At 49.6% G+C, this 26,985-nt stretch overlaps 1 protein-coding gene and 1 long non-coding RNA gene across 4 annotated transcripts in view; one reads left to right on the forward strand and one right to left on the reverse strand.

The window, feature by feature from the left end:
- USP36 (ubiquitin specific peptidase 36) overlaps window positions 1–24,901 on the reverse strand; it is a 35,987-nt gene extending 11,086 nt beyond the window's left edge. For 2 of the 3 annotated variants that reach the window (XM_082442971.1, XM_082442969.1), the window contains exons 1-13: window positions 24,734–24,901; window positions 22,295–22,457; window positions 19,719–19,980; window positions 19,007–19,228; window positions 11,403–11,513; window positions 10,642–10,744; window positions 7,379–7,446; window positions 6,844–6,914; window positions 6,127–6,209; window positions 4,847–4,958; window positions 2,759–2,899; window positions 2,065–2,165; window positions 973–1,111 (exon numbers count right to left, since the gene is read on the reverse strand). In XM_082442971.1, coding sequence (XP_082299097.1) covers window positions 973–1,111; window positions 2,065–2,165; window positions 2,759–2,899; window positions 4,847–4,958; window positions 6,127–6,209; window positions 6,844–6,914; window positions 7,379–7,446; window positions 10,642–10,744; window positions 11,403–11,513; window positions 19,007–19,228; window positions 19,719–19,971 — 1,404 coding nt within the window. In that variant the 5' untranslated portion in view covers window positions 19,972–19,980; window positions 22,295–22,457; window positions 24,734–24,901. Of the gene's footprint in view, window positions 1–972; window positions 1,112–2,064; window positions 2,166–2,758; window positions 2,900–4,846; window positions 4,959–6,126; window positions 6,210–6,843; window positions 6,915–7,378; window positions 7,447–10,641; window positions 10,745–11,402; window positions 11,514–19,006; window positions 19,229–19,718; window positions 19,981–22,294; window positions 22,458–24,078; window positions 24,236–24,733 lie in introns of those variants that run through there. The other variant, XM_082442970.1, reaches the window with a different exon arrangement.
- The window catches only part of LOC309650967, a 356,435-nt gene that overhangs the window by 172,613 nt on the left and 156,837 nt on the right, over window positions 1–26,985 (forward strand). The gene's annotated exons all lie outside the window — the stretch shown is intronic.

A 26,985-nucleotide genomic window follows, 5' to 3' on the forward strand; every position in this document is an offset into this window, starting at 1 on the left:
AGGCTTCCGGCTTTCCTGCTCTGGCCACAGTGACCATCACCTTTGCAACCAGGTCATAGCTTGTCATTGCTATGTCAACTCCAATACTTCTATTTCAGCTTCTATTTTCTTGAATGTTGGAAAGGAAACAGATTTGCGTAAATGACTAAAACCCCTGTAGACATGTGAAGGCCCCGGCAGCCTGCGTTTGGATTTGATCTTCAGACTGAAGGGAAAGGATCACAGAAATAGTCAAAAGAGAGGGCCGTTCTATTTTTGAATTATGAATTATGTTATAAGGAAACTGCTATTATCTTGTTAATAAAACGGAGTTCTTGACTTTTTTTAGTACAAAATTTCAAATACATACAAAAATAACTTCAAGGGTATTCCTTAATTGTTAACACTTCACCACATTAGTTTTCTTGCTCTCTCTCCTTCTGTATATATATGTGTGTATGTATGTACATATATATTTTCCTAACTATAGGAGTTAAATTTTAGACACGACGTCCTTTTACCTCCATATACACCCACGAGTATTCCTAAAAACAAAGGACGTTCTCTTAGCATAACTGGAATATAATTATCAAAATCAGAAAATTAACACTGGTACAAACTACTCACATTTTTAGTATTAAAATGTGGGGATAAAATATTTTTTTCCCAGATGCTTAAGGCCAGAGGTTTGCTCGGGGAACCTGTCACTGCACTTCTGCGTAGCAGCTGCTCTAAGGCGGGGACACACTGGGAGCTCTAAGTCTTGATTAGCTGAGTCAGGTTTTCTCATCACTTGTCCCCTCTTCCTCCTCACCATTGTTGGCTCCGTGACCCACTTCAGAAAGAACATGGAATACAGCAGGACTGCTGTCTGCACTCTCCTTCCATTGGGCCGAGCTCCCCAGCATGAAGAGGTCTGGGGGCTCCACGATCCCCTGAGAGGCACAGGCACGAAGAACGGCAATGATTACATCGATCCTCTTAAACAAGTACCTTTCCAGTCACTGATGGGGATGTGGTCCCATTGCTGATATTCTTCCTGGCGTGGTCTGGAACCACCCTGGAGTGGCCGGGAAGGGAGGACGCTGTCCTGCAGATGGAGCCCTCAGGACTCTTCTTAGAGCCTGGAATCCTGTCAAGGGAATAGAACAAAGTCAGGGAGTGTCTTACTAAAGCTGCAGAGGCTTTACCGAAACTGAGTGTGAGACGGAATCAGAATACAGAAGTCAAGGTTACAATTCCATTCCAAAAAAAAAAGAGCAGGCAGGGAGTTCCCTGGTGGCCTAGTGGTTAGGATTCCAGGCTTTCACTGCGGTGGCCCAGGTTCAATCCCTGGTCTGGGGACTGAGATCCCGCAAGCCACGCTGCACGGATAAATAAAAAAGGGCAGCAAAGGCAGAAAAACAGCCAGAGGGAACCATGACTGTCCCAACGTGCTTCTCTGAAGCTGACTTTGCCCTTAAACCATGAGAACTTACTACGCAGCCTCAGATTCTGCTCAATGTAAGCAGAGAGCAAATTACTCAGTTCTTCCGAGATTAGATTCTCAGTTTATCAGAAAGCCATCCTGGAGCAGCAAAACACCTCCCTCTCCACATCCTCATCCTCCAGGTCGGTGACAATCAGTCCCAAGAAAAGGCACCTTCCAAAGGCCTACACCCTCTGACAACTAAGCCTCTACCCTCTGACAACCTACCTCACTGCCCACCGTGATCACTTTCCCCACAAAGGAAGGTCTGTACGCCAGCCGATAGCCAGATGGAACGCATCTAATTTGGGGCAATAATGTAATAGACAACCTTCCAATTTACATTCAAAGTCACCTCACTGTGGGGCAGATGGACTCCTGCTCTGACCTTCCCCCAGGCTCTGGCTTTGACTCAACAGCCAAGTGGACGTGATCTAAGTGTCCTTCTCAGCGGCCGCTCTCCACTACACCTGACTGGCAGGAAGAGAGCTGCTCCAAGAGCTTCCCTCCTGCAGAATTCCAGTCACTTTCACGCAGAGAAAGGCCAGGGAGGCCGGTCGGGGCGAGAGCAGAGTGAAGGCGAGCGCTCTGGGGGGTGGGGGTGGGGAGCCGGTTACCGCAGGTAGAAGAGGACGTAGGCCTGCTGGTTCAGAACCACCTTGATGTTGCTGGAGTGGACAAAGGAGTCGTTCATCTGGTACCACTGTCCATTGCTTGCCTGAGCAGCGCAGGGTGTGGACGAAACAAAACACAACGATCAACACTTCCGCGATCCTTACTTTTAACAAGGGAAGGAAAAAACCTTTTAGCTGCCACATGTATCCCAGTGCTGATGAACTAACTAGCAATGATTTCATAAAATGTCAAGTATCTCTCTAACTCTGAACGTGCCCCCAAGTGTGCTGGAGTCTCCCTTCCTTCCTGACACCCCGAAAGACGCGAGCTTTCCTTGTGGAAGGCTATTTTGGCAGGTCTGCTCAGCACAGCCTCTCCCACCAATATCTGGCCTTCTGAGTCTTCTCCAGGGGTCTAAGGGCAGGGCACTGGCAGCAGCCCCCCTCCAGTGTCTCATCGCAAGGCCAAGGGTGGGACAGATCCTAGTGGGACAGGTTTAAAACACGTCTTTGCACTCCACGAAGAAACAACAACAGGACCTGGACCAACCACAAAACACGGCCACTTTCCACAGAATAAACATTCTGCAGAGATCACATCTGGACTTGTGCAAACAGGCACCACAAACCTGCCCCCCGGAGGTAGCACGCGTACCACCACCTAAGACAGCCTGACGTGAACACAGGAGCCACTGACCTTCACGTAGCAGTAATAGTGCCCGGCGTGGCAGCTATAGCCCGAATGGACCAGGACAGCATACAGCCCGTACATGACAGGCTCACCATTACTCTGGGACATATACGGACGGATGTTCAGGAATTCCGGATATCCCACATCCTGTTTGAAAACCCAAGGAAAAGACAATTACAATTCATCATTGGGAGTAAGGGTCACCTTGCCCTCTCCATCAGCTGGTCTTTAACAATGTGGGGCAACGGGCACACAGCAAGGCTGAGGCGGGGGCCTCCCTTAGTCAGTGATTAAAAAAGAAAGCAGAAAACTGCAATCTTTCTATGGGAGTTTCTATGAGAAACTCTTTATTGTCCTGACAAGTGGTTTATGGTCCCCTGTCTTGGCTGTGCATCCAAATTAGTTCTCTCACTACCTGGGTCCCACGTGTGAAAGGAGAAGAGTTGTTCATTCTCCTCCCTGCCACCATGCAGGAACACTGCAGGGGGAGTCAGGGATTCAGGAAAACAGGTGCTGACTCCACACGGCCAACTGAAACAGCAGGTTAAAATTTTAATGGAGTGGCTCAGGATGAAGGTCATGCCATAATTTATTTTAGAAGTCAACAATTTTTCATAAGAAAATATTATCAAACATGATCTTTGAATGATACAGATATAACATACTTGCATTTCTGCCTGTGCACATACAGACTTTTAAAAAAATGAAGTACAGCGACTTCCCTGGCAGTCCAGTGGATAACACTCTGCACTTCCACTGCAGGGGGCACGGGTTCAATCCCTGGTCTGGGAACTAAGATCCCCCATGCCGCACAGTGTGGCCAAAAAAAAAAAAAATGAAGTACGGTTTACACAGAGTGAAAATAGGAGCACAGTTTGGTGAGTTCTGACCAGGGTACACTGATGGTAACCTACACTCCATTCAAGAGACAGACACGGACCCAGAAAACCCCTTTCTGTCCAGTAAGTGCCCCCATGTCAAGCACCCACTGTTCCGAGTCCCACGGCCAGTGGTTACTTCTGCCTGTTCTTCGGCTTCATACAGTTGGTACCTGTTTGTCTGGATCAACAGAATGTCATGATATTCACCGACATATCTTTTTCTGTCTATTGACAATTTCAAAATCTCAAAAGCCAACACACCCAATAGGCTCAGGAGCCCCAGTCCAAACGTGCTAGACATGGGGCCGAAATCAAACAGACCAATGTTTCTCACACTGTGTCCTAATGGAAAACTAGTTCCAGGAGATTTTATGGCGGAATGTGAGCTCCTCAGGGCAGAAGCAACACGACCTCATTCAGCACTGATTACCTCCCACTGATTTCCCAGTGCCTCGCATGGCATGGTGCAATGTAAGCCCAAGTGTTAGAACGGAGGAATGAGTGACTCCCTCAGTAACTGAGTTTAGAAAATTCCTCATAGTAAATTCCCCTTGGAGATTCAAAATACAACACAGCTTAATAAAGGCTCTGAGAAGGTCTATAATTAAAAAGAACTATTTTAACTTCGGCTTGGCATTTCCCAAACTCAGCTGAACACAGAACACGGAACACTTTTTTTCAGGGTACCATACTACCGTTCTGCAGAACACCAGTTTGGGAAATGCTGACCTAACCACTACCACTGCCAGGGAGGAGACTGAAAGCTCAGACAAGTGCCTTGCCCCAAACCACACAGCTAGGCTCTACCAACCGAGAACACATCTCCAGGCCCTTATGAGACAAGGCATCTTCTATTAAAACACCACTGTGCAAAAAAGTAAATTATTACACTCCACAAAAAGGCACAGCATGCAGCTGCACCTGCTTAAGAGACAAACAGGACATGGGAGAAGAGAGCTGCAGGGCGCAGTGTTCACCACACTGATTCTTGGGCCACCCAGACCTTCTATAGCAGCAACACCCCAAGCACAGGAAGATGCTAGGAAAAAAAAATGTTCTTGAACTTGACTGCATAATGATCATTTAGGGATGGTGCAAAAATGTGGACTCCTGGGCCCTGTCTTCCAGGGATTTGAATCCACTCAACCTGGAGTAGAGCCTGGAATCTTTCAAAAAGCGCTGACCAAGCAGCCTGGGCACTGTGAGCGCTCACCTTGGTGATCTTCCCCCCACTGAAGTTGGCAAAGCGCTTGAGTGAGAGTGTCAGGACGTTGGACGTCCTGTGGATGGTGAACCGCTTGCTGGCTGGAACCTTCTTCTTGCATCTGCGAGGAAGGCGAGAGGAAGAGCTATCAGCTCGTGCTCTGAGGACTGCTGTCCTCACACTAGGTTAGTATCAGAACATCAGGAACTGCACTTTACGTAAGGGGTCTTCTTAAATGAGACTGTGCCCTCTGCACCCCTAAAAACCAATCAACACCACTTAAGGAAAGGAAAGCTACGGCAGGGCAACCAGGACTAGAGAAAAGGTGGAGATTCTAAAGCAAAAACAAAATACTTTCCCAACGAGGAGACTAAAGAAGATGCGTGGAAAAGCAACTTTGGGCTAACACAGGAAAAGCAAATTCGAGCAGATGTGGCCAAGAGATAAACAGGCAGGCAGGAAATCACCGAAAGCAAAGCCAGAAGACAAGGAAATGAAGGGGGAGAAGACAGGGGCAAAAGTGAACAGCTTCTAGAGCTAAAGGAGGTGAATTGAGAGGGATAAAAAGCAGGGTTTAGGCACAGAATCATCCACCTGAAAAGCACAGTGAGAAAAACTTTCATTAGTGATTACAGCTTTTAAATGACCTGGATATAAAGTAACACACCCACACACTGAGACTGCACAACGCTAAAGAGGACGAGGTCAGTCACAACTGCTGAAACGGAAAAATGCCGAGGACAACTCAAGTCGAGAACGGAAGCCACAGAACACGGCTTTTCGAGGAGGCAGGACGGCCTCCGGAGCAGACGGCCATGTCCAGTCACTCCACTTTTGTGCCTCAGTTTTCTCCTCCTGTGAAATGGGGGTAATAACAGTCCGTGCCTCACGACTGAGTGCACGCGAGGCCCTCAGAACAGGGACCAGCATGGAGTAAGCGCCGCATAATAAACAGCAGCTATGACAACCACGGCTATCCCTCCACCTGTGTTGTTCAGAGGTTTTCAGTTTTAAGACACATCTGCGCCACTCAAGAATGTGGACAGTGGTTGGGAGTTCCCTGGTCCAGTGTTAGGACTCGGCGCTTTCACTGCCGTGGCCTGGGTTCAATCCCTGGTCGAGTAACTAAGATCCCGCAAGCCGTGGGGCGCGGCCAAAAAAAAGAAATGTGGACAGTGGTCACCTCTGAGGGCGAGAGGGAGGGAGAGGACGGCAGCCGTGTCAGGTTAGGTGACATATTTTCTTTCTGGCTGGCTTGATCTTTTTGCCACGAGCAAAACGAAACTTACTTCGCACACATATAGGCATTCTCTCCACTCAGGACATCTGGTTTCACAAAAAGTTCCAGGGCACGCACGATATTTGCAGCTTGCTGAGAAGGACAAAAACAGGGAATAGAACAAAGAGCGGAAGAAAAAGGCTGACTCTCCAGAAATGCCAAACGTAAGGTCTCTTTTCAGGCTGACGAAGCAAATCACAACATCTCACTTGCATAAGAATTGGCCTGCTAGCTGCCACCTTCTGGGAGTCAGAACACGGCAAAGGAACAGGGAGCCAGGCTGTCACCCCTCCTCTGTTGACGAGGATCACAGCCCCGGGGGTTTATCAAGGCCTCAGAGGGTCCGGTCCAGACCTCAGGCTGAGGTGAGCTCACCTCCTGCAGAGTCAGAGCGGGGAGAAAGGAAGGCCGCTCCGAAACGCGCAGCCTCTGTGTGAAAGCTGCCCACAGCACACTGGACAGACCTCCCTGCTCAAGCCCTGCACTCAGTGTGGCCACTATTCATGCCTCGGGGCACAAAACTGCATTATTTTCCCCCTTCTTTTTGAAAAAAATAGAACACGCAGAGGGAAATGGCTAGGAAGAAATACACGAAAATGTAGGACTCCAAGTATTTCTTTCCTCATCTATCTGGATCACATGCTCTCATAGGTTTTTGTTCTTTGGGTTCTTTGCCCTCTGGCCTCCCTGTCCTAATGCAAACGAAACAGCATGACAGGGTCTATACCCGAATCTCCAGCGCCACATCCAAGTAGGGATCGTAGGTGTCTGAGACGCTCTTGCACACGGAGCACTTCACTGTGAGAGAACAAGGGGGGCAGTGGGGTGGGTGCAGGGCCTCCAGGGCACCACCCCCGTTTCCAAGTCTGAGAACTGGAGGCAGACCACCAGCTCACCAGCCCCCTGAAATCCTGGGATGGGAAGTGCTCCGGAGGAGAGGAGGGCAAACCCCGAGGTGCCTTCCCAGCCTGGCCAGCTGCCCCAGGGGTGCTCACTCCCACCCCAAGGGCAGTGGCCACATCTGAGCAACTATGGAGTCTGAGGAAAAGGAACACCACCCGCATCCACAGGCTCCTGATGCTTTGCTCCAAACCCCCTCCCAGGAACGGGGCCCCCAGCAAAGCAGCCGGCAGGGCTGCGGTGCACGAACCAGGCTGTAGGCCTCCTGGGCCTGGAGGGTCAGCCTGGGTGCCAATACCAAGCACTTCTGGTTAATACGCTAACCCCCAACAAGAAGGGGCAGAGAACGGTTCTCCACTTACCTCGCGATCGGAGATAGCCTCCAAAAATCTGATGGACCAAAGTCGTAGCCTGCGTCTGACGATCCAACCTGCAGAAAGGCCATGACCTTCAGGGGGAGGACAGGGGCCAAGAAGCAGGCCGGCAGACCCACCAGCCCCTGTGCCGTTACCCACTCAGTGCGAGGATGGGAAAGGTCCCACCTGGTCAGCGGCAGCTCCGCCCGGAGGCCTCCCCACGCGCTGACCCGCGCGACCTGCTCCCCACAGAAGCTGCCTCAGCTGCCCTCTCAGCAGGCAGCCTCACCTCCCACGGCACAGGGAGCAAGAGGCCGGATGGACCTGTACGTCACCCCACCCCCGGCCCACCCCTCCCCGCTCCAGCGCAGCCCCGCCGTCCCTCGTGGGCACTGCACACGCTCACCTCTGGGGAAGGGGAGCGCAGAGTGAGCGGGGACAAACTCCCCCTCTGAACCCTCTCAGCAGGACAGCAGTGGGCACGGGCGTGGGCCTTAGGGTCCAGCAGACCTACATTCAAACCCCCAGCCCCAGAGCCGCGAAGCAGAGCTCCAGAGAGCACCTAGCGCAGCGCCTGCACCCACAGCGACTCATGTAACGAAGATTCTGGAAACAATACCCTACATCTAGCCTCTGCTCCTGGTTTCGCTTGCAACCCACCGAATCTGACCCACTCCTCTGCAACTGTCCTGAGTCCCCGAGACCTCCGGGACACAAACACAGCTGACCTTTTGGTCTTTTTGGCCACAAAAGCACTACGTGGCAAGGCCCACTCCCTGCCGGGAAGAGCTTGCCCGTGTCCACCCAGGCCCCACTCTCCTGCCCACCACCTCCTGCAGATGCTTCTGCCTCCTGGGCGGGGGTGGGGGGCGGCCTGAGTGCTGCTAACCCCGCACCTCCCTCCGCAGGCGGCCACCTCCCACCACCGGCAGAGCGAGCCAGGCGCCCTGGTCTCAGCCTCCTGCTCAGGCCACATGACTATTCATGGCCGCGCTGCCCAGACGCACTGAGGAGTACAGCTCCAAAACACGTGGGGGACAAACACAGGGTCAGCAGATTTTTATTCTGCAAGTTAGGAAAAGAAAAATCAGCTGCCACCATCTATACTGTCACCACCACTCATCAAAGAAGGGACATTTTAGGTCCCAAAACTAGCAAGGACATAACCTCAGAGCAGACTGAAAGCCTCTGGGTGTGATGCAGCTGCTGAACTCCAGGTCACCCCCCAGGTCACCAGAAGCCCGTCAGGACAGGAGCCCAGAGGACCACATAGGACCCACCCTCGGTTCAGCCGGAAGCAAGGACAGTGCAGACATTCAATCACCCAGAAGTAGGAAAATAAAGCCAGATCAAAAAGCTATCCCAGACGCTGCCACTGAGCGTCCCAGAGGAAGGGAGGGAAAGGAGAAGGGACGAGGGGACCTGAGGCCTGTGCGCACCTCCTGTAAGGTGAGGCTCCCAAGCGTCCTGGCAACAGGATGTGGCTGGGAGGCAGCCCCCAAGGCAGCGACTCAGCGGGAGGAGGCAGGCAGGCTCCTTGGGGAGCAGGGGGTGCAGGGCAGGAGAACAAAGGGGAAAACCAGGGTCCTGAACGAGAAACATAAAAATACTGAGGCCACACGCCCCTTCTGCCCCCAGAGGAAAAGCTGCCCACTCCAGCGTGTGCTTCGCTGTGTGGCCAGAAGGGGGCGCCCGAAGCAAGAGCCAAACGAATCGCCAAATCCTCGTGATACGGAAGCAAAGGTGGTTCCAGTAGAAAATGGTGGAGACTTGACACCCTACCTGATGAGAATCAGCCCCCCGGAAGCAACATGAAGCAGGAGAAGACAGCGACACAAACTCCAGGCTGAAATGAAGACCCCAAACAAGCATGTGGGGAGACAGAAGACCACCGTGAACAAGCCTTAAAACTAAGATAAAACGACCAAAAGGAGGGAAAGTTCACTGAACTCAGGAAAGAAACAAAGACTGAACTTCGAGGGGCACGTGGAGGAGGGACTCAAAGGAGATGGAGTGAGGGGCACAGGAAGCGGGGGTCGGGGGGTGTGCAGGGCAGCCGCGGGGAGGGGGCGGCTGAGACATGAGAACACCAACGACCCGGCACCCGAAAGGGCACCGTACCATCAAATACATAAAGCGGAACACGAGAAACATTCCCAGGCGTTAAGGGGAAAAAAGGGCCTTTAACACAAGCAAAAGCAATGCCAGCGTGTGTTCCCGAGGGGAGAGTCACTTCCCGACCAGTGTGGGGTCACCCAAGACAGACCACTTTACCGGGCTACGGGTCAGGTTTAATTACATCAGAGTTTCACCCGCTGAAACAGAGGTTTCCCATCCTCGTGGCTACAACTCAACTAACTTTGCCAAAGGATGTTCCAGATATGACTCCTGAGTTGTATTTCCAGAGTCCAGGAGTCAGTTCTATTCCAGGCCTAGGCAGCATTTCCTGCCTCCTTTCTTCTCTCTGAACCCAAAAACCCAGGAATGATACAAAAACACTGTTGACAGTAGCTGTTTTACAAAAGGGAAGACTAAGCAACTAACCATCAATCCGTCATGTGCATTTGTCTATGCTCTCAAATTTGGGCAGAGCAAAACCTCAAAAATCATAATCTCCTTACCCTCAAGTTTTCCTGCAGCCTTTCAAGTTCTTCCATAAAGACATTATAATTCCTACCATCCCCATCCTCAGTACCAAAATAATGAGGTGATTTTTAAAAGATGGCAAAAGTCCCTGTCAGTAGCGTAAGATTCTCGAAGAGATCTATTAAAGCATTTCCCAGGACTTCCCTGGTGGCGCAGTGGTTAAGAATCCGCCTGCCAATGCAGGGGACATGGGTTCGAGCCCTGGTCCGGGAAGATCCCACATGCCGCAGAGCAACTAAGCCTGCGAGCCACAACTACTGAGCCCGCGGGCCACAACTACTGAAGCCCGCGCGCCTAGAGCCCGTGCTCCACAACAAAGAGGAGCCACCACAATGAGAAGCCCATGCACCACAACGAAGAGTAGCCCCCACTTGACGCAACTAGAGAAAAGCCCGCGCACAGCAACGAAGACCCAACACAGCCAAAAATAAATAAATAAACATTAAAAAGAAAGAAGGCATTTCCCTCCATGAGTTGCTGGGACAGAGATGGCCACCACCTGCCCTGCAGCAGGAGGAGCCCTTTCCCGGGAAGCAGAGTGCGACCCCTTGCTGGAGCTTCAGCTCAGGGCCACGGGGCTAAGGTCCACAGAGGCAGCCTGGGGCGGGGGGAGGAGTGCGTACTTGGCACAGCCGCTCAAGCAGGCCTTCTGCATGGCATCAATGGTGTACCGCAGAAACTCGTGTGCGTCCTCTTGGTTCCCGAAGCGGAAATGCCGGGCGATCTCTAAGGAGGAAGGGAATAAGCATCAGGCCGGAAGGGAAGAGCTCCTGCCTGCTCTCCAAATGTCCCACTCCTGTCGGTCTCATCACCAACTCCTAGCGGACCCAGGACTAAACCCAAGCGAGGAAAAGGAGCCTGCCTGGCTTCCTACATCCCAGGTACCACCCTCATGGCAGTTATCTTCTCAGTGAGACCTAAGGGCTTAAACCCTCTACACTTAACAGAAAGCACGAATGAACACCAAGCATTAAGGATATGAGATCCACTGATGAACTAAAGCTGGTTTTCCAGGAGCCAATACAGACCATGGCAGATTATCACCATGTCATCGCAATACAACTTACACGGGCTTCAAAAACCAATGAGCCCATCTTTTCTGCTAAGGGAGATATCTGACTGTCACAGCACATGGACACTGGTTTCTCTGACGTTGAGAAAAGGCCCCGCAGCCCTTCCTTACCTGCTCCCCACCTCCAGGCCCATGACACACAGCTCCCGGCCTGGCCAAACCCGCCTGATCTTCGGGGTGGGGATCACCACCACCTGGCGTGGACCGCCCCACATCCAGCCCCAGGGCTCGCTTAGTCTGCTACACTCTGTGCGTGCAGCCTCCCGAGCCCTCCCTCCTGCCCCCCCACCCCGAGAAGGAAGCCGCTCTTACTTCTGAGGTCTCGGATGAAGGACACGGGCTTGATGGCGTTGCCACTGTTGGCGAAGGCCTGGATGATGTGGTTCTGCATGACACACAGCATGCAGAAGCTTCCCTGGTGACCTGCGGGCACGGACAGGCGGTCGTGGTAAGGCGAGAGCTCCCAGGAGACCTGACAACATGGCCTCCCGCCCAGCAGAGACAGCAGGAGCCTGACAGCCCGGCCCAAGCCCCGGCGCCGCCTGCAGCACCCGGGACCCGGCCTCTCCACAGCTGTGGGCTCGGCTGCAACCCAGCCCAAGGAGTCTGAGTTTTCAAGCACCGTTTAGAATAATGTTTTCTCTGACTTCCAAACTGCATCACATGGTCAACAGGCTAGAACATTCTGGGCTTCCCGACACCCCCTTCATGTGCTCTTCAGCATAGGAACCTCTGCTCTGGTTTCCAGGAGACATAGGGGCTCGGCCAGCTCTGGGGAGACCCCGGGCACGTGCTCCCCCAGCCTAATGGCCCGACTCTGCAGCTCTGGCGCCCCAAGCGGCCCCAGGCGACACCTACACGGTAGGGACGGGTCCATAAAGACCGGCAGTGGGCCACACAGAGCCCCCAGGCTGTGATGGGGCCCCCAGGCTGCGGCCAGTCCCCGTGCTCTGGATAAACTATTTGTCTCCCAGGAATTAGGCAAGATAGCGTTATGCTTCTACCTCTACTTACAATTATGATCTTAAATACATAGAGAAGAGCAAAGACTACACCCCATTTTAGGTGATTTTTAAGTCAAGTACTGGTGTGATAGTTGAACTCCCTCTCAACCTCTCACAACCCTGTTCCCCACGTGCTTCATCCTTCTCCCCAACCAGGTCACCACTGTTCCCATTCATGCATTCACTGTATTCCACACGTGGCACTCACTTACCAGGACACTGCAGCTTCATGTTTAAGCTCACTTTCTATCAACTGTAACAAACCGCTCTTTAATCCCTGCTCCAGACCACAGTTCATACACACGGCCCCCCTGCTCCTGCATGTCAACCTTCCCCCTTTTCCTGCTATCACAAATGCTGTGGTGAATGGTCCTTGTGCGCATGTCAGTTTCTCTAAGGCATATACCTACAAGATACATTTCTGGGTCCAAGGGCAAGCACATCTTTAGTTCTACAAGATATTGTAGTCGTGTATGTAGTGCACGACCTTCCTAAACAGACCCAGCGCCTAACACAAAATTCACACCAATCCATTATTCTCCCCCTGAACACCTCCAATCACCCAGTTACTTGGACCTATCTCAGATTAAAAAAGGAAACAGCATGCAGCCTGTTTACCACATACACACAAAAAAATCCTAGTATCTACAAACGAAAAGGGCCCATGTTGGTAAAGATGTTGAGAAACTGGAACCCCTGTACACTGTTCGTGGGAATGTTAAATGGTGCAGCCACTGTGGAAAAGAGTATGGTAGTTCCTCAAAAAATTAAAAATAGAATTCCCATATAATCCAGTAATTCCTCTTCCAGGTATTTACCCAAAAGAAGGGAAAGCAGAGTCTCAAAGAGATACTCGTACACTCACATTTATAGTATTATTCACAAGAACCAAAATGTAGAAGCAATCTGAGCGACCATTGACAGACGAATGGATAAAGAATGTGGTCTATAAATAAAGTGGAATATTACTCAGCCTTAAAAAGAAAAGGAATTCTGACACCTGCTACAACAAAGAGAAACCTTGAGGATATTATGCTAAGTGAAGTAAGCCAGTCCTAAAAGGACAAACACTGTGTAATTCCACTTACATGAAGTACCTGGAGCAGTGAGAGTCACCGAGACAAAAAGTAGGATGGGGGCTCTGCTGGTGGCACAGTGGTTGAGAATCTGCCTGCTAATGCAGGGGACACGGGTTCGAGCCCTGGTCTGGGAGGATCCCACATGCCGCGGAGCAACTAGGCCCGTGAGCCACAACTACTGAGCCTGCGCGTCTGGAGCCCATGCTCCGCAACAAGAGTGGCCGCGATAGTGAGAGGCCCGTGCACTGCGATGAAGAGTGGCCCCCGCTTGCCGCAACTAGAGGAAGCCCTCGCACAGAAACGAAGACCCAACACAGCCAAAAAATAATTAATTAATTAATTAATTAATTAAAGGTGCTAATAATTAAAAAAAAAAAAAGTAGCATGGAGGGTACCAAGGATGCGGGCTGGGGGGGGGGGGTTGCTTTTAATGGGGCCGGACTTCCAGTTTGAAAACGTTCTGGAGATGATGGTGGTGACGGTTGCGTGACAGTGTGAATGCACTTAATGCTACTGAACTGTACACTTAAAATGGTAAACTTTGTTATATGCACTTACCATAATGCAAAAAAGTTTTATTTTTAAAAAAATGCTAGTATTTATACAAAAAATTCTTCTTGGAGGGAAATCAAAAAACCATTCATGTGATTAATGCCTTTACATGAAGGAGAGGCTTTTATTTTTCATTTTAGAGTTTTCTCAACTCTAACTATATCCATTCATTACTTTTATTTTTTAAATGGCAATAATTTGGAGAAGGCTCAAATTTAGGCAAAAAACCTAATGTTATTTAAGATAACAAACATAACAAATGTTAAGCAAACAAAAAGAGCTCCCATTTACAAAATCTAATTCATGTTAAGATACCCCTATGAAAGTCGTGTGGAAATTAAGCCTCTAATCATTATCTAAAACGCTGAGACTTTTAGACTAATAAATCATCACTCTTAAATAGGGCAACTGGGAACTCCCTGGTGGTCCAGTGGTTAGGACTCGGCACTTTCACCACCAAGGGTTCAATCCCTGGTCTGGGAACTAAGATCCCGCAAGCCATGTGACTCGGCACAAAAAAAAAAAAAAAAAAAAAAAATAGGGCAAGTAACAATTTCACCCAGAAATACCTGAAACAGGATTTCCCAAATCCCTGGTAATACGCAAGTTTAATTTAAACAGCCCGTGGACACTTTCTTCAGGTAATTTAGGAAAATGTATCATAAAAGTTGTATCCATGATTTTGGGGACACTGCTACTTGAATTTGGGGAAGAATGTACGAAAGAATAGGATTTAATCCTCCTGGATATTTTACACAGTGTTTATTCTGTGGGTAGATCCTGAAGTGGTCCAGGCACGTTGCAGGACTGGGGCTCCGTGCAAGCAGCCCCTTGTCATGTTCAAGCCATACTTCCCTGGACCCTTGAGAATCTTCAAACAGTGAATTCGAGGAAGAGAGGACAGCCCAAGCCCACTTAGGGGTCACTTGGGGATCCAGTCAGGTGCCACGAAAAAAATACTAAAACTTCTCTTAATACATTTTACTCTAAAAAAGCCAAGAAATTAAGGCTTACTGACATTTCACAGAGTGACATGGAGGGACACTGGCACCCGCCCCAGGTCTGCCTGCGTTGCTCACAGGAGGAGGGGCTGCTCCCAACTCAAGCCCTTGCCCCCACACACTACAGTTTACTTGTGCCAGGTTACACGGACTTACAGATGTTACCTACTTTTACCTGTATTAACCCTTGCAAAGTTGCAAACAGCTCAAAGATTCCTGCAGAGAAACCAACAGCGGAAGCACAGGGAACAAGAAAACGGCAGAGCGACCTACAGGCTCGGGAGAGAGGCTCTCACCGCCAACGTCATGAGATAAAAACAAAGACAACCCAGTCAAACCTTAGTAAAGTCCACCCAAAACAACCTCAGCCATCACCAAGGTAACTACTGGAAACAGATTTAGAATCAACTTCATCTTAGAAGTGTGCACTGTGCCTTGATACAGTAGCTAGTGCTGCTGTGAACCATTACAAGACATTTAAAATACTACAGTCGTTCCCATAGCCTGGCCTTCTTTCATTCTTTTTTAATAATATAACTAATATCCCTGAACACGTCATGCAATCCCAAACTTTTATCATAACGATGTTCCTCCCACGCTCCCATGTCCCTGCCTCTGGTTCTGCCCTGATTTCTAATTATTTACCTACTTATAAAAATCACTTTAAGTTTTATCACATATATGTACACCTAAACAACAAATTGTCTGCTTTTCAAATTTATAAATAGGAATTCGTGCTGCATGCAGTCTTCTGGGACTTTTTCTTCACTTGACACTATGCTATTGAGACTCATTCATGGAGCAAATCCATTCTTCTGCACTGCCGTATAATATTCTACCATGTGCCTATATAATTCAAGTACCCATTGTGTTGATGGGCACCTGGGTTGCTTACAATTTTTTGCTGTAGGTTTCCTGGTGCAGATATCAGAGCTTTTCTGTAGAATTGCTAAGTGTAGATTATATGACAGAGAACACCAGATTGTTTTCCAAAGCAGTTATGCCAACTCAGACCAGGAGTTTACAAAGAATCTCATTGACCTCCATCCCCTGTGGCATTCGGTACCGTCAGACTTCCGAGTCCTTGTCGACCACAAAGGTGTAAAGCGTCTCCCAGATTACGAGGTTACTAGCAATCTCCTCCTCTGCTCCATGACCATGAGTTTCCTCTCCTATTAAATGCCTGCTCCTAATGTTTATCTATTTCTTAATATGTTATTCTCTTTTCCTTGTTGATTTGTGGTTTTGTATATATTCTTGGTACCAATTCTGCATTGTTTATGCATCCCAGGTGTCATCTCCTCGTCTGTAGCTCCCTGTTTGTATTTTGTTTTTTCATGAACAAAAGTTCTTAATTTTAATGCAGCCGAATTCATCAATTTTTTTAATGGTTAGTGCTTTCTCCCAACCCAAGGTCAGAAAGATACTTGCTCACGTCTGTTATAAAAGCATTGTTTTTACTTTTGAGAAGTTTTTAAAAAAATAAATTTATTTATTTTATTTATTTTTGGCTGCGTTGGGTCTTCGTTGCTGTGCGCAGGCTTTCTCTAGTTGCGCTAAGTGGGGGCTACTCTTTGTGGCAGTGCGCAGGCTTCTCATTGCGGTGGCTTCTCTTGTTGCAGAGCACGGGCTCTAGGCATGTGAGCTTCAGTAGCTGTGGCACGCGGGCTCAGTAGTTCTGGCTCCCAGGCTCTAGAGCGCAGGCTCAGTAGTTGTGGCGCATGGGCTTAGCTGCTCCGCGGTATGTGGGACTTTCCCGGATCAGAGCTTGAACCCGTGTCCCCTGCATTGGCTGGAGGATTCTTAACCACTGTGCCACCAGGGAAGCCCTTTTGAGAAGTTTTAAATCCATTTTTTGGTGTGAGTATGCTGCGAAATGGGGATTCTATTTCATTTTTTCCGTATGTAAACCCTAATTATTTTTAAGTTCCATTTATTTAAAACAGGAGACACATGTATATGTGAAAAAATGGTGTGTAATGCCACATGTCCACGCATTCGTGGCTCTGTTTCTGGGCTGTCTCTCCATCGGTCAGTACTTCCCTCCCTGACTCAGTTCTATGCCATTTTAACTTCTCTAACTTTACAAGACTTTACAGCTGCTAGAGTATACCTCTTCTCATATTCTTTACAGGTGTCTTGGTGATTTTGGTCCTTTGCTTTTCTTTTCCACATAAATTTTAGAATCAGCTGGAGCTACAATAATCTCTATATTAATTTGGGAGAGAACCAACATTTTTATAATATTGAGGCTTCCCTCTGTGAAGGCAGCGATCTCCATGTGTGTAGGTTATCATATAATGCCCTTAAATTCCCAGGAAAGGTTTTCCACATGTATCTTGGTAATTTGGGTCTCGACACTTATCATTTTTGTTGCTGTTATACAATTTTTTATAATAGCAAATTTTTTTAAATTAATTAATTAATTCATTTATTTTGGCTGTGTTGGGTCTTCGTTTCTGTGCGAGGGCTTTCTCTAGTTGCGGCGAGCGGGGGCCACTCTTCATCGCGGTGCGTGGGCCTCTCACTGTCGCGGCCTCTCTTGCTGCGGAGCACAGGCTCCAGACGCGCAGGCTCAGTAGTTGTGGCTCACGGGCCTAGTTGCTCCGCGGCAGGTGGGATCTTCCCAGACCAGGGCTCGAACCCATGTTCCCTGCATTGGCAGGCAGATTCTCAACCACTGCGCCACCAGGGAAGCCCCAATTTTTTTTTTTTAACAATTTCTTGTTTGGTGTAGACAAATTCAAGTAACTTTTTGTATATTGATGTTATATCTAGTCATAGTGCCAAATTTCTTTCTTATTCCCCCGAATTTCTGATTTGTCTATGGATTCCTTTGTTTTTCTACGCAGGAGTATCATTTTCAACCAACAAGTGTTACTCCCTCCTCTTGTCTCCTGTGTCACTGCTCTGGCCAGGACCAGCATATCAAACACAAGTACAGAGAGTAGCCACCCTTGCTTCTCTCCGTATTTTAAAAGGTGTGCTTCTACTATTTTCCTAATTGGAATGCTTTTTTGTAGTTTTTGCTAGATACCTTTTATCAATATTAGTAAAAAAATCCCTTCTGTTGCTACTTTGCTAAGAGTTTTCTTTATCATAATTTTTTGGGGCATCTATTTTCAGGTGACCTTTCTCTCTTAATCTGTTAATAAAGTGACGGCAACTAAGGTAGCAAGATTAGCAGTCACGGATGTAGAACTTACTGAGTGCCAAGTACTATTCTAAGCACTCTACACAATTCATTTAAGCTTTACAAAAATGCTGTGAAGGAAATGTTATTATTACTTTGCAGATGAGGAACAGGTCAGGTAATTCTCAAGGACTCAGTCGCCGGGTGGCAGAACCAGGATGTAAACCCAGCAGGCCAGCCTCCAGAGTGGTGCTTGTAACTGCTGTGCTATACTGGCTCCACAATTACATTTGGAGGTTTTCTGATATTAGAACATCCTTGTGTTACTAGGATGAACACAAGTTGCTCACAGTGTTTAAGACTACTGAATTTGCTAGTATTTTACCTAGAATTTTTACATGTATATTCATGAACAAGAGGGAACTGTAATTTTTCTTTCTCATATTGTGCTTTTTAATTTTGTTATCCAAGTTAAGAGAACCTCATTGAACGAGCTAGGAAGCTTTCTCTCTTTTTCTTTTCTCTGAAAGAGTTCAGGAAGCATTGAAATGATCTGTTTCTTAAAAGTTTCATAAAACTTACCCATAAATTGTCTCAGCCTGGTGTTTTCTTCATGGGAAAAATTTTAACCACTGACTTAATTTTGTTAATGGTTGAAAGGCTATTCAGACTTTCTGTTTTCTTCAGTTTGGGTAAGTTATATTTTCTTTCATCTTTATTTTACCCACATTCAATTTCCACTTTGGAGGATGTTTTATGATGTACATAAAACACTGCTACAAAAACAGGTGTATAAAACAACCGTATTTCGGAGGTATCTTTTGAAAACCCTTTTCTCTCTTTAGGTAATTACTTTCAGACCAGTTTAGAGACCATTACTCTACCTGATTCTCTTTCACGGCCCATCCTGCAGCTGGCACAATTCAAATGTAGGATTTACCAGTTACTATAAAGCGTTACTATTTATCAGTTACTACTTCATTCCTGAATTGGACCCGGGCTGAACTGGCAGCACCGTTGAGCACACGGGTTTGTCCACTTAGGAGACCATCTGGCCCCGAGGACCCAGGGTCACCCCACTGCACGTGCACACTCGCTGCCATGCGTGTGCACAGCACCCCCCCCCCCCCCCCCAGCGCTCACTCACAGCCTCGCGTGTGCTCCTTGGAGAGCAGGTAGTTGGCCAGGGGCGGCGTGTAGGTCAAGCACTGCACGGTGGAGTTGAGGAAGCAGGTGTTGCCGAGGTTGTGCAGCCCCGCGCCCACACGGTAGACGCGCCCCCAGCGCAGCGACAGCCGCTCCACAGGGAAGAGCACCTTCTGGGGCGCGGGGACGCCGTCACCACAGCTCTCGTACACGTGCTCGCTGCCTGGAGGGGGAGGGATGGGAGAGAGGAGGCCATCTGACTCCGTGCCCAGGCAGACCACCAAGAGCAAGTGCCGTGGCACACTCAGTGGGCACGGGCTCAGAACGCGGCATCCTGGGGCGACTGGGTTCTCCGGGGGCAGAAGCCCAGGAGAACACCTGTCACCCCACGGCTCTCCCTGACGGCGTCGGTCTAGCGCCCCAGGACCCTTCTGTGGATGAGAGGACGAGGTCCCGAGAACCAGCAGCTGGAAGAACCGGGCACTGGCACTGAGCCCACCCCCCTTCTCCATTCGGTGTCCAAGGCCTGCTCTTGAACCTCTAAGGACACAGATCTCTTTCTGACCAACCCCGTACCGTTCCTTCCATAACTAAAATCTACTGACCCCACGCACGACATTCACAAGTCACCACACTCCGTTTCTGGTCCTACTAATCAGTCAACGTTTCGTCCCTCCACTTGGTCAGCACAGAGCGAGGCCCTCTCACAGTACCCTGTGTCCTGGCCTGTGGCTCATCCCCGCTCCTGTGGCAGCCGGCTCCCTCTGTCCTGGGGTTCAGCAGCACATATTTGCTCTTCAGTGACTCCAGCTGGTAGGAGAAACTCTTGCTGGCCGGCTCAAACTCCAGCTTCTGCAGAAGGACCTTCCTGGCGGAGGAGGCCAGAAGCTTCCCCAGCTCCCCATCGTCAGCCGAGTCCCTGCGGCCAGGCTTGAGGGCTTCCTTCAACTTGTCGACTATGGGCATGGTGCATCACTGCGGGGATAAGGAAGAACACGGAGCGGCGGGTAAGCGGGTCCCAGGAACAGAGCATCCCTTCCCTGACAACCCCCTCCTGGGCCTTATGGATGTGACCCACCATGAAAGCGGCTCTGGATCGGCTGCCAACCTTACAAAGGAAGGGTGACACGAGACGTAGTACTGACCACTTGGACATAGCGATGCCCACACTTCTCCTCTCAAAAAGACAAAGTGCCTCCGCAAACAGCACTAAACGGACTGACAGGGCCCGGAGGAGGCGAGACTACCTTCTCGGCGTCCTCTCTTCAACAAGTACCATCAAGTGACTTTGGACGTCATACTTGGTGCAATTTCCCTCAAGAGGCGACCATGTGGTCCTAACATCTGCTCAAAACCAGGAAAACACTAATTCTCACAAGACACTCTGGTTGCACACACAAATCCATGTAATAAAGGAATTCGCATGGAGAGTGAGGTGGGCACACTCATGTGCTCAGACCCGTACTCTTCAAAACAAAGGCCACGAGCCTCACTGGGCCACTGAACAGAAGAAGTGAGGCTGGTCCAAACTGGGATGTGCTGTAAGTGTAGAACACACGCTGGATTTCGAAGACTCAGTTTGCAAATGTAAAACATCTCAGTAATTTTAAGACTAGTTATATGCCGAAATGATCATATATATACATATATATTTTTGGCTGAGTTGGGTCTTTGTTGCTGCACGCGGGCTTTCTCTAGTTGCAGCAAGCACTCGCTTCTCTTGTTGCAGAGCACAGGCTCTAGGCGCACTGGCCTCAGTAGTTGCGGTGCATGGGCTCAGCAGTTGTGGCACACGGGCTCCAGAGCATAGGCTTAGTAGTTGTGGCTCTTGGCCTTAGTTGCTCCACAGCATGTGGGATCTTCCCGGACCAGGGCTCAAACCCGTGTCCCCTGCATTGGCAGGCGGATTCTTAACCATGGCGCCACCAGGGAAGTCCCCAAAATGATCATATTTTACATATACTGGGTTAGATAAGTTATATTGTGACAATTCATTTCATCTGCTTCTTTTTATTTTTTAATGTGGCCACTGTAAAACTCAGTTATACTTGTGGCTTGTGTTACTGGATAGTGCTTGTACAGATTATCTTTTTTTTTTTTTTTTAAACATCTTTATTGGAGTATAATTGCTTTACAATGGTGTGTTAGTTTCTGCTTTATAACAAAGTGAATCAGTTCAGATTATCTTTTTAAAAGTGAGGGAGGGCTTCCCTGGTGGCGCAGTGGTTGAGAATCTGCCTGGCAGTGCAGGGGACATGGGTTCGAGCCCTGGTCTGGGAAGATCCCACATGCCGCGGAGCAACTAGGCCCGTTGAGCCACAACTACTGAGCCTGCGCGTCTGGAGCCTGTGCTCCGCAACAATAGAGGTCGCAATAGTGAGAGGCCCGCGCACCGCAATGAAGAGTGGCCCCTGCTCGCCGCAACTAGAGAAAGCCCTCGCACAGAAACGAAGACCCAACACAGTTAAAAATAAATAAATTTATTAAAAAAAAAAAAAAAAAGTGAGGGAGAAGAGAAAAGATAGTAATAGGACTAGAATGGTGTACACAAAACGCCTAAACTTAAGGGGGGGTGGGGGGCAGAGCAGGCAGGGGCCGTGGTGGCAACTCAGGCTCCGGAAGGCGGCAGGCCTGGGTTATTCCAGCGTGGATTAGCTATAGACTCCAGGGAAAATCACTGTGACTGCGGGAGACCGTTCTTTGTAAAATAGGAAAAAAAACAGTGTCAAAGGTGCCTGTGAGCTTAATGGGGAGACACACACTGGGTGAGAGCTGAGTGCTGGCTGCGGAACAGTCCCTAAAGCCGCAGTGTAGAAACTGTAACAAACCGGAAATCCCCATCACCTCTAACTGCACACACTACCTGTCAACTCAACCACCCCGGCCAAAGCTCAAGGATTATTTGAGTCACAGTTAGAAAAATAGTTCCTTACACAGCTTACTCCCATCAGAAAAATGATGACTTCCCCCGGGTATGTGGTCGCTGGCCTGAGCCAGGAGACCCAACTAGTCAGGTGGATCCAAAACTCTGCTCGAGTGAAAGGACCCCGTCCAGCACCTCTTGGTAAACCATCCAGATTTATGGTTATGGGGCACCTAATTCTGTATGTGGATCCAATTTCTTCTTCTATAAAAATTTCTGTAAAGAACAGAAATGTAAGACCATTATTTTAAAAAAAGCAAGCACAAGTTCTTTGACATGAAAAAAATAAAAGAAGCTTTCCTAAGGGGAATTATCTAAGAGTTCTCACCAACTGAACAATGGCTGCTGGACCACATGTGGGCTTACCTGGGGTGTCTGAACTTGGGCGTGCTATTCCTGCAGCATGGGGTCAGGTGCTTGGCCGGACTGGGCAGGTGTGGTGCTGGGCCCTCAAAATCACGTGCTCCCAGGCTTTGGCCTGTTCAATCACCAGAGCCACAAGCGTGTCGTCCAGAACGGGTGTCAGAGTCTGTGGGATGAACACAGCATCCCATGAGGCCAGTTCTCTTCCCGCTGTCTCATCAGCCCCACTCCCTGGACGCGGAGCAGGAAGGCCAACCATCTACCGGGAACAGTCAGCATTAAGGCGGAAGGAATATGGATAGTGCGGGACTTAGAAAGAGTGAAAAGCTGAGCTAACTAACTACAAACAATTTCGATGGACATGATATGAAAACACTGCCCTTTGTTCCATACCTTAACCTTCACGCCAGTGACAAGCCCAGTGAACAAAAATCTCCCCACACGCCGGTCAACTCCAGACTCATCACATTTGCAAAGACTAAGAGATAACAGATAATCATCTCCAACTTTCAGATGACGTGAGCCAGTAAGATTTCCCAAAAAAATGGCGCAATGAGAGTTGGCAAATTTTCACTCTGCTTTTTTTTTTTTCTTAATTACCAACCACAATCACTGTGATTACAGAAAATTAAGGTACTTAAAAACTTTTTACTGTGAAAACGTTCATTCACAATGTCGAGAACATCACGGGGAACCGCCATGCTCCCCTCATTCAGCGTCAATAATTATTGTGTAGGACCACTCGGTTCCTCTCCTGAGCCCACATTACTTTACAGCAACTTCCAGATATACCATGTCTGATGTCCATAAGTAAAAGCATATTAACAGCAAAAAAAAAAAAAAGAAAGAAAGAAAAACTAAAGATCATAATAAACATGATCTCAGAATGAAGTCAATCTGTAAAGATTTCTGTTTCATGAAAACTCCCTACAACGTCCCTCTTCCTGTCAAGATCACACGTTGCTGAGGACTCTTGTCGTGGGCGGATATGGCTTTGGGAACCCCTTGAAGCTAGAGGATAAACAGAACTTGGGAGATTGAACCCAGTTTAATTCGAGATAGATAACTTAAAGAACACCCACCCATCCCACATAGCCTACTCCTCAATGCGGAGTCAAGAGATTTTGAACAAATAGAATTTTTCAAGTTTCAACAGGAAGATCAAACCTCTACATCACCCATTCCACCCGAAACATTAAGCAACAACCTAAAAATGGTTTATTTCTGAGGTGCAGCAACCGAGAGAAAAATGTCCCTGTAATCATCACAAGCCCTCCGATGTACACACTTGCTTCAAAACTCAGGAAGGATGCTCTCTCCAGTGCACGTTTCTCACGGGCCAGGACCAGCTCACGCTTATCTGTGCACGTTTCTACCTCTACTCAAATAAAGCTTCCTTAAATCAATCACCATTCAAGAACAATTTTCTCTCCCTCCTCCCTTTAAATGCATTTTTCCAGCATAAAATGCACTGGAGACTCACAGGGTCAACCACGTGCTGGCGGGGAGGAGCCCCAGACAGCACAGGGCTGGGGCCTCCCGGGGGCGCTTTTAGAGGGGGCTCTTCTGCAGAGCAAACATCTGTCCCCAGCCAGGAAAGAGCAAACTGAGCGCCCCTCTCCTTGGAGGCCTGATTCTCCGCATCCCTTACAGACAGTGGACTGTGTCAGAGCCAGGATGTTTTCCTCTCTCATCCGTCTCTGTTTTAGGACGCTGCTCTAGCTCCTAGAACCCCAGGGGAGACCCAATACTACCCGCCCAAAGAAATAGATACTTAAAAAACTCACATCTTGTACCCATCCCCTCACCAGGACCATGACCACGACCACGACCAAGACCATAAGGAATGTTACCCTCTCCAGGGGTGAGCTTTCCCACATCTCTTACTAAAAGAGAACAAACAAGACATCAACTCTGCTGCCAAACTGAACGCCCTCCCCTTTATTTGGAATTAAGCCATTCCAAGGAAAGTCTGAATTCTGCATACATGATGCTTCTGTGCGTAACACCGCCATAGGCTGCTGCCTCCTCCCCTGCCTGGGCTCCTGGACGGGGCAGCTCTCCCCTGCATCGCGGGTCGGTCCCGGTGTGTGGAGAAGAGCAGAGAGCAGACCCGAGGCAGCCCGGACGGAGGACACATTTCCAGGGCCTCCCCGTGCACCCCCGAGCCCTCGGGGACGGCGCAGCCCTAGTACCTCCCCGTGGACCCCGGAGACCCCCGTGGACGCGCAGCCCGGGGCCTCCCCGTGGACCCCGGAGCCCCTTGCGGACGGTGCAGCCCTGGTGCCTCTCCGTGGACCCCCAAGCCCCTCGCAAACAAACACCCGTGTCTCCCCGGAGCGTCCGCCGGTGCGCCCCGCGTCGGGAGTCACATTCCCACGCCCCGCCGGGCGGAAGCTCTCCACCCGGCCCTCGCGCCGCCCCAACCCGGCCCCAGCCTACCCGGCCCTCAGCTAGCTCGGCTGCTGGCCCGGCTGCAGGCCCGCAGCGCTGGCGTCTGCTCGGCACGGGCCCCGCACACGCACCATCCGGGCCTCCGCCGCCTCACACACGTGTCACGGCGACGCTTAAAGGAGCCGCGGTCCGCAGCCCTCAAGGCGGCACACCGAAAGGCCCCGGCAACTTTAAGAGGCGGTGCTAGCTTCCGCCCTATTCCCTGGCCCCGCCCACAGCCTCTTTACGCGCCCGATACGTCACCTCCCCATCCCGCGGCCCCGCCAGCCTACGCGATGACGCAAGCACGCAGAGCCTGAGACGCCCCGCCCCCTTGGCCGGCGCCCCACGAGTTCCCGCAGAGCACGTGAGGTGCCTGCTTCCGGGTCTGGCGAGCTGGTGCACCTAGGGCGGCGTCCGGGCGCGCGTCTTTCTCACCTGCAGTAGGGGCGGTGGCGCGGGAGACTTGATCGCACCCTCTAGGGCATTTAATGACCAAGACACAGGCCCGGCGAGAAGAGGGCAGCGGGTCCAGTGAAGCCCGGAGGGCGGAGCAAAGTGCTCTTGGGATTAAGGGGTCGGGAGCGATGGTATTTGACCTTTGCAGTGTCCCGGGCCCTGTGCAATTCCTTGACCCCACTTCTCTCCTCCAAAAGCGTCATCCCGTGATGACTACGTTAAAGTTTTGGTTGAATGTTTGCAAACGCGCTTTGCTTTTGCAGTATTTTTTAAAATGCCCTTCACCTAATCCGCTTGGTTGCGTCCGCCCCGTTCCGCAGGGCAGGTGGAGAGAGTACAGTCCCAGGCCTGACCTCCAGATACTCTCACATAAGCAAAGGAATATTGTTACTCCACAGAAAACAACTTTTCCTAAAAGGGAACACTTGGAGTACACAACACAATCTGCTGTGTCCTTGGCAGACAAGTGTGAAGGGCAGGCTGGGCGATCCTGGGTGAAGCAACTAGAAACCTGGAGCTAGTCGTTATGTTCCTTCCCCGCACAGTCCTTCAAGCAGGGACTGGCAATGGAGAGAATGGGTGTAATTGGAACAAAATTCACCTGTAGTTATCACTTGGGGAGTGCTGGTTTTTGAAAAAGCAAACAAGTATAAACAGACCCGCAGGAGCCTGAGGTTGAGCTCTGCCCTGTCTGTGAGAATCCTCAACTACAGATATTCAGATTGGGATTTGTCCCGGAATCCACTCAGCCCTAAAGCAATGATTCAGACAAAGACCTTCTCACTCTTCCAGGTCTGATACAATGTATAAATGAGTGATTAAAAGTGTGGGAGCAGGTGGGAGGCGGAGGGCTGGCAACTAGCCCAGGAATGAGGAGACCTCAGTTTTATCCCAGCTCTGCCCTAATTAGCAAGTTGCTTTGGACACTTCTTTTGGGCCTCCGTGTGATCATCTGTGAAATAAAGATGATCTCCAGCAGATCTTTGATTCTAATAACAATACTGATGACATTTGTTCCTGTTGCTGAGTTCATATTATGTGCCAGATACCAAGCTGGCCACTTGCCCACACTATCTGATTTAATCCTCATGGCAACCCTACAAAAAGATAGTTTCCATTTTACAGATGATAAAACTGAGTGTGCAAGATCCCAGCAAGCAAGTGGTGGTTTAAACCCAGGTTTCTCAGGCTCCAAGTTCACATCTTTAGCTCAGGCCCTCAGAGGTAACACTGAAATTTTTCTTAGATGACAAAGCTATTGCCTGAAAAGGCCCGCATGCTGCTTGAGAATGTGATCTGAGACCTGGATGTCGAGAGGAGCCTTTGGCCACCCACACTCCCACCCTACTCCCCTTTCAAATTCCCTCCTAGAAGGCTTCCAAGTGGAATCTCCTAGAGGTGTGTTCACATGGCCCATAGGAAAGTCTTTTCTAAAATGCTTCATCTTGGGCTTCCCTGGTGGCGCAGCGGTTAAGAATCCCCCTGCCAATGCAGGGGGCACGGGTTCGAGCCCTGGTCCGGGAAGATCCCACATGCTGCAGAGCAACTAAGCCCGGGAGCTACAACTACTGATCCTGCCCTCTAGGGCCACAAGCCACAGCTACTGAACCCATGCACCACAACTACTGAAGCCTGCGTGCCTAGAGCCCGTGCTCCACAACAAGAGAAGCCACCGCAATGAGAAGCCCGTCGACACAACTAGAGAAAGCCCGCGTGCAGCAACGAAGACCCAACACAGCCAAAAATAAATAAATAAAATAAATAAAATTTTAAAACATGCTCCAGCTCAAACGTCACCAGAG

This window comes from Balaenoptera physalus (assembly GCF_965194825.1).
Source record: "Balaenoptera physalus genome assembly, chromosome: 20".
Taxonomy (NCBI): Eukaryota; Metazoa; Chordata; class Mammalia; order Artiodactyla; family Balaenopteridae; genus Balaenoptera; species Balaenoptera physalus.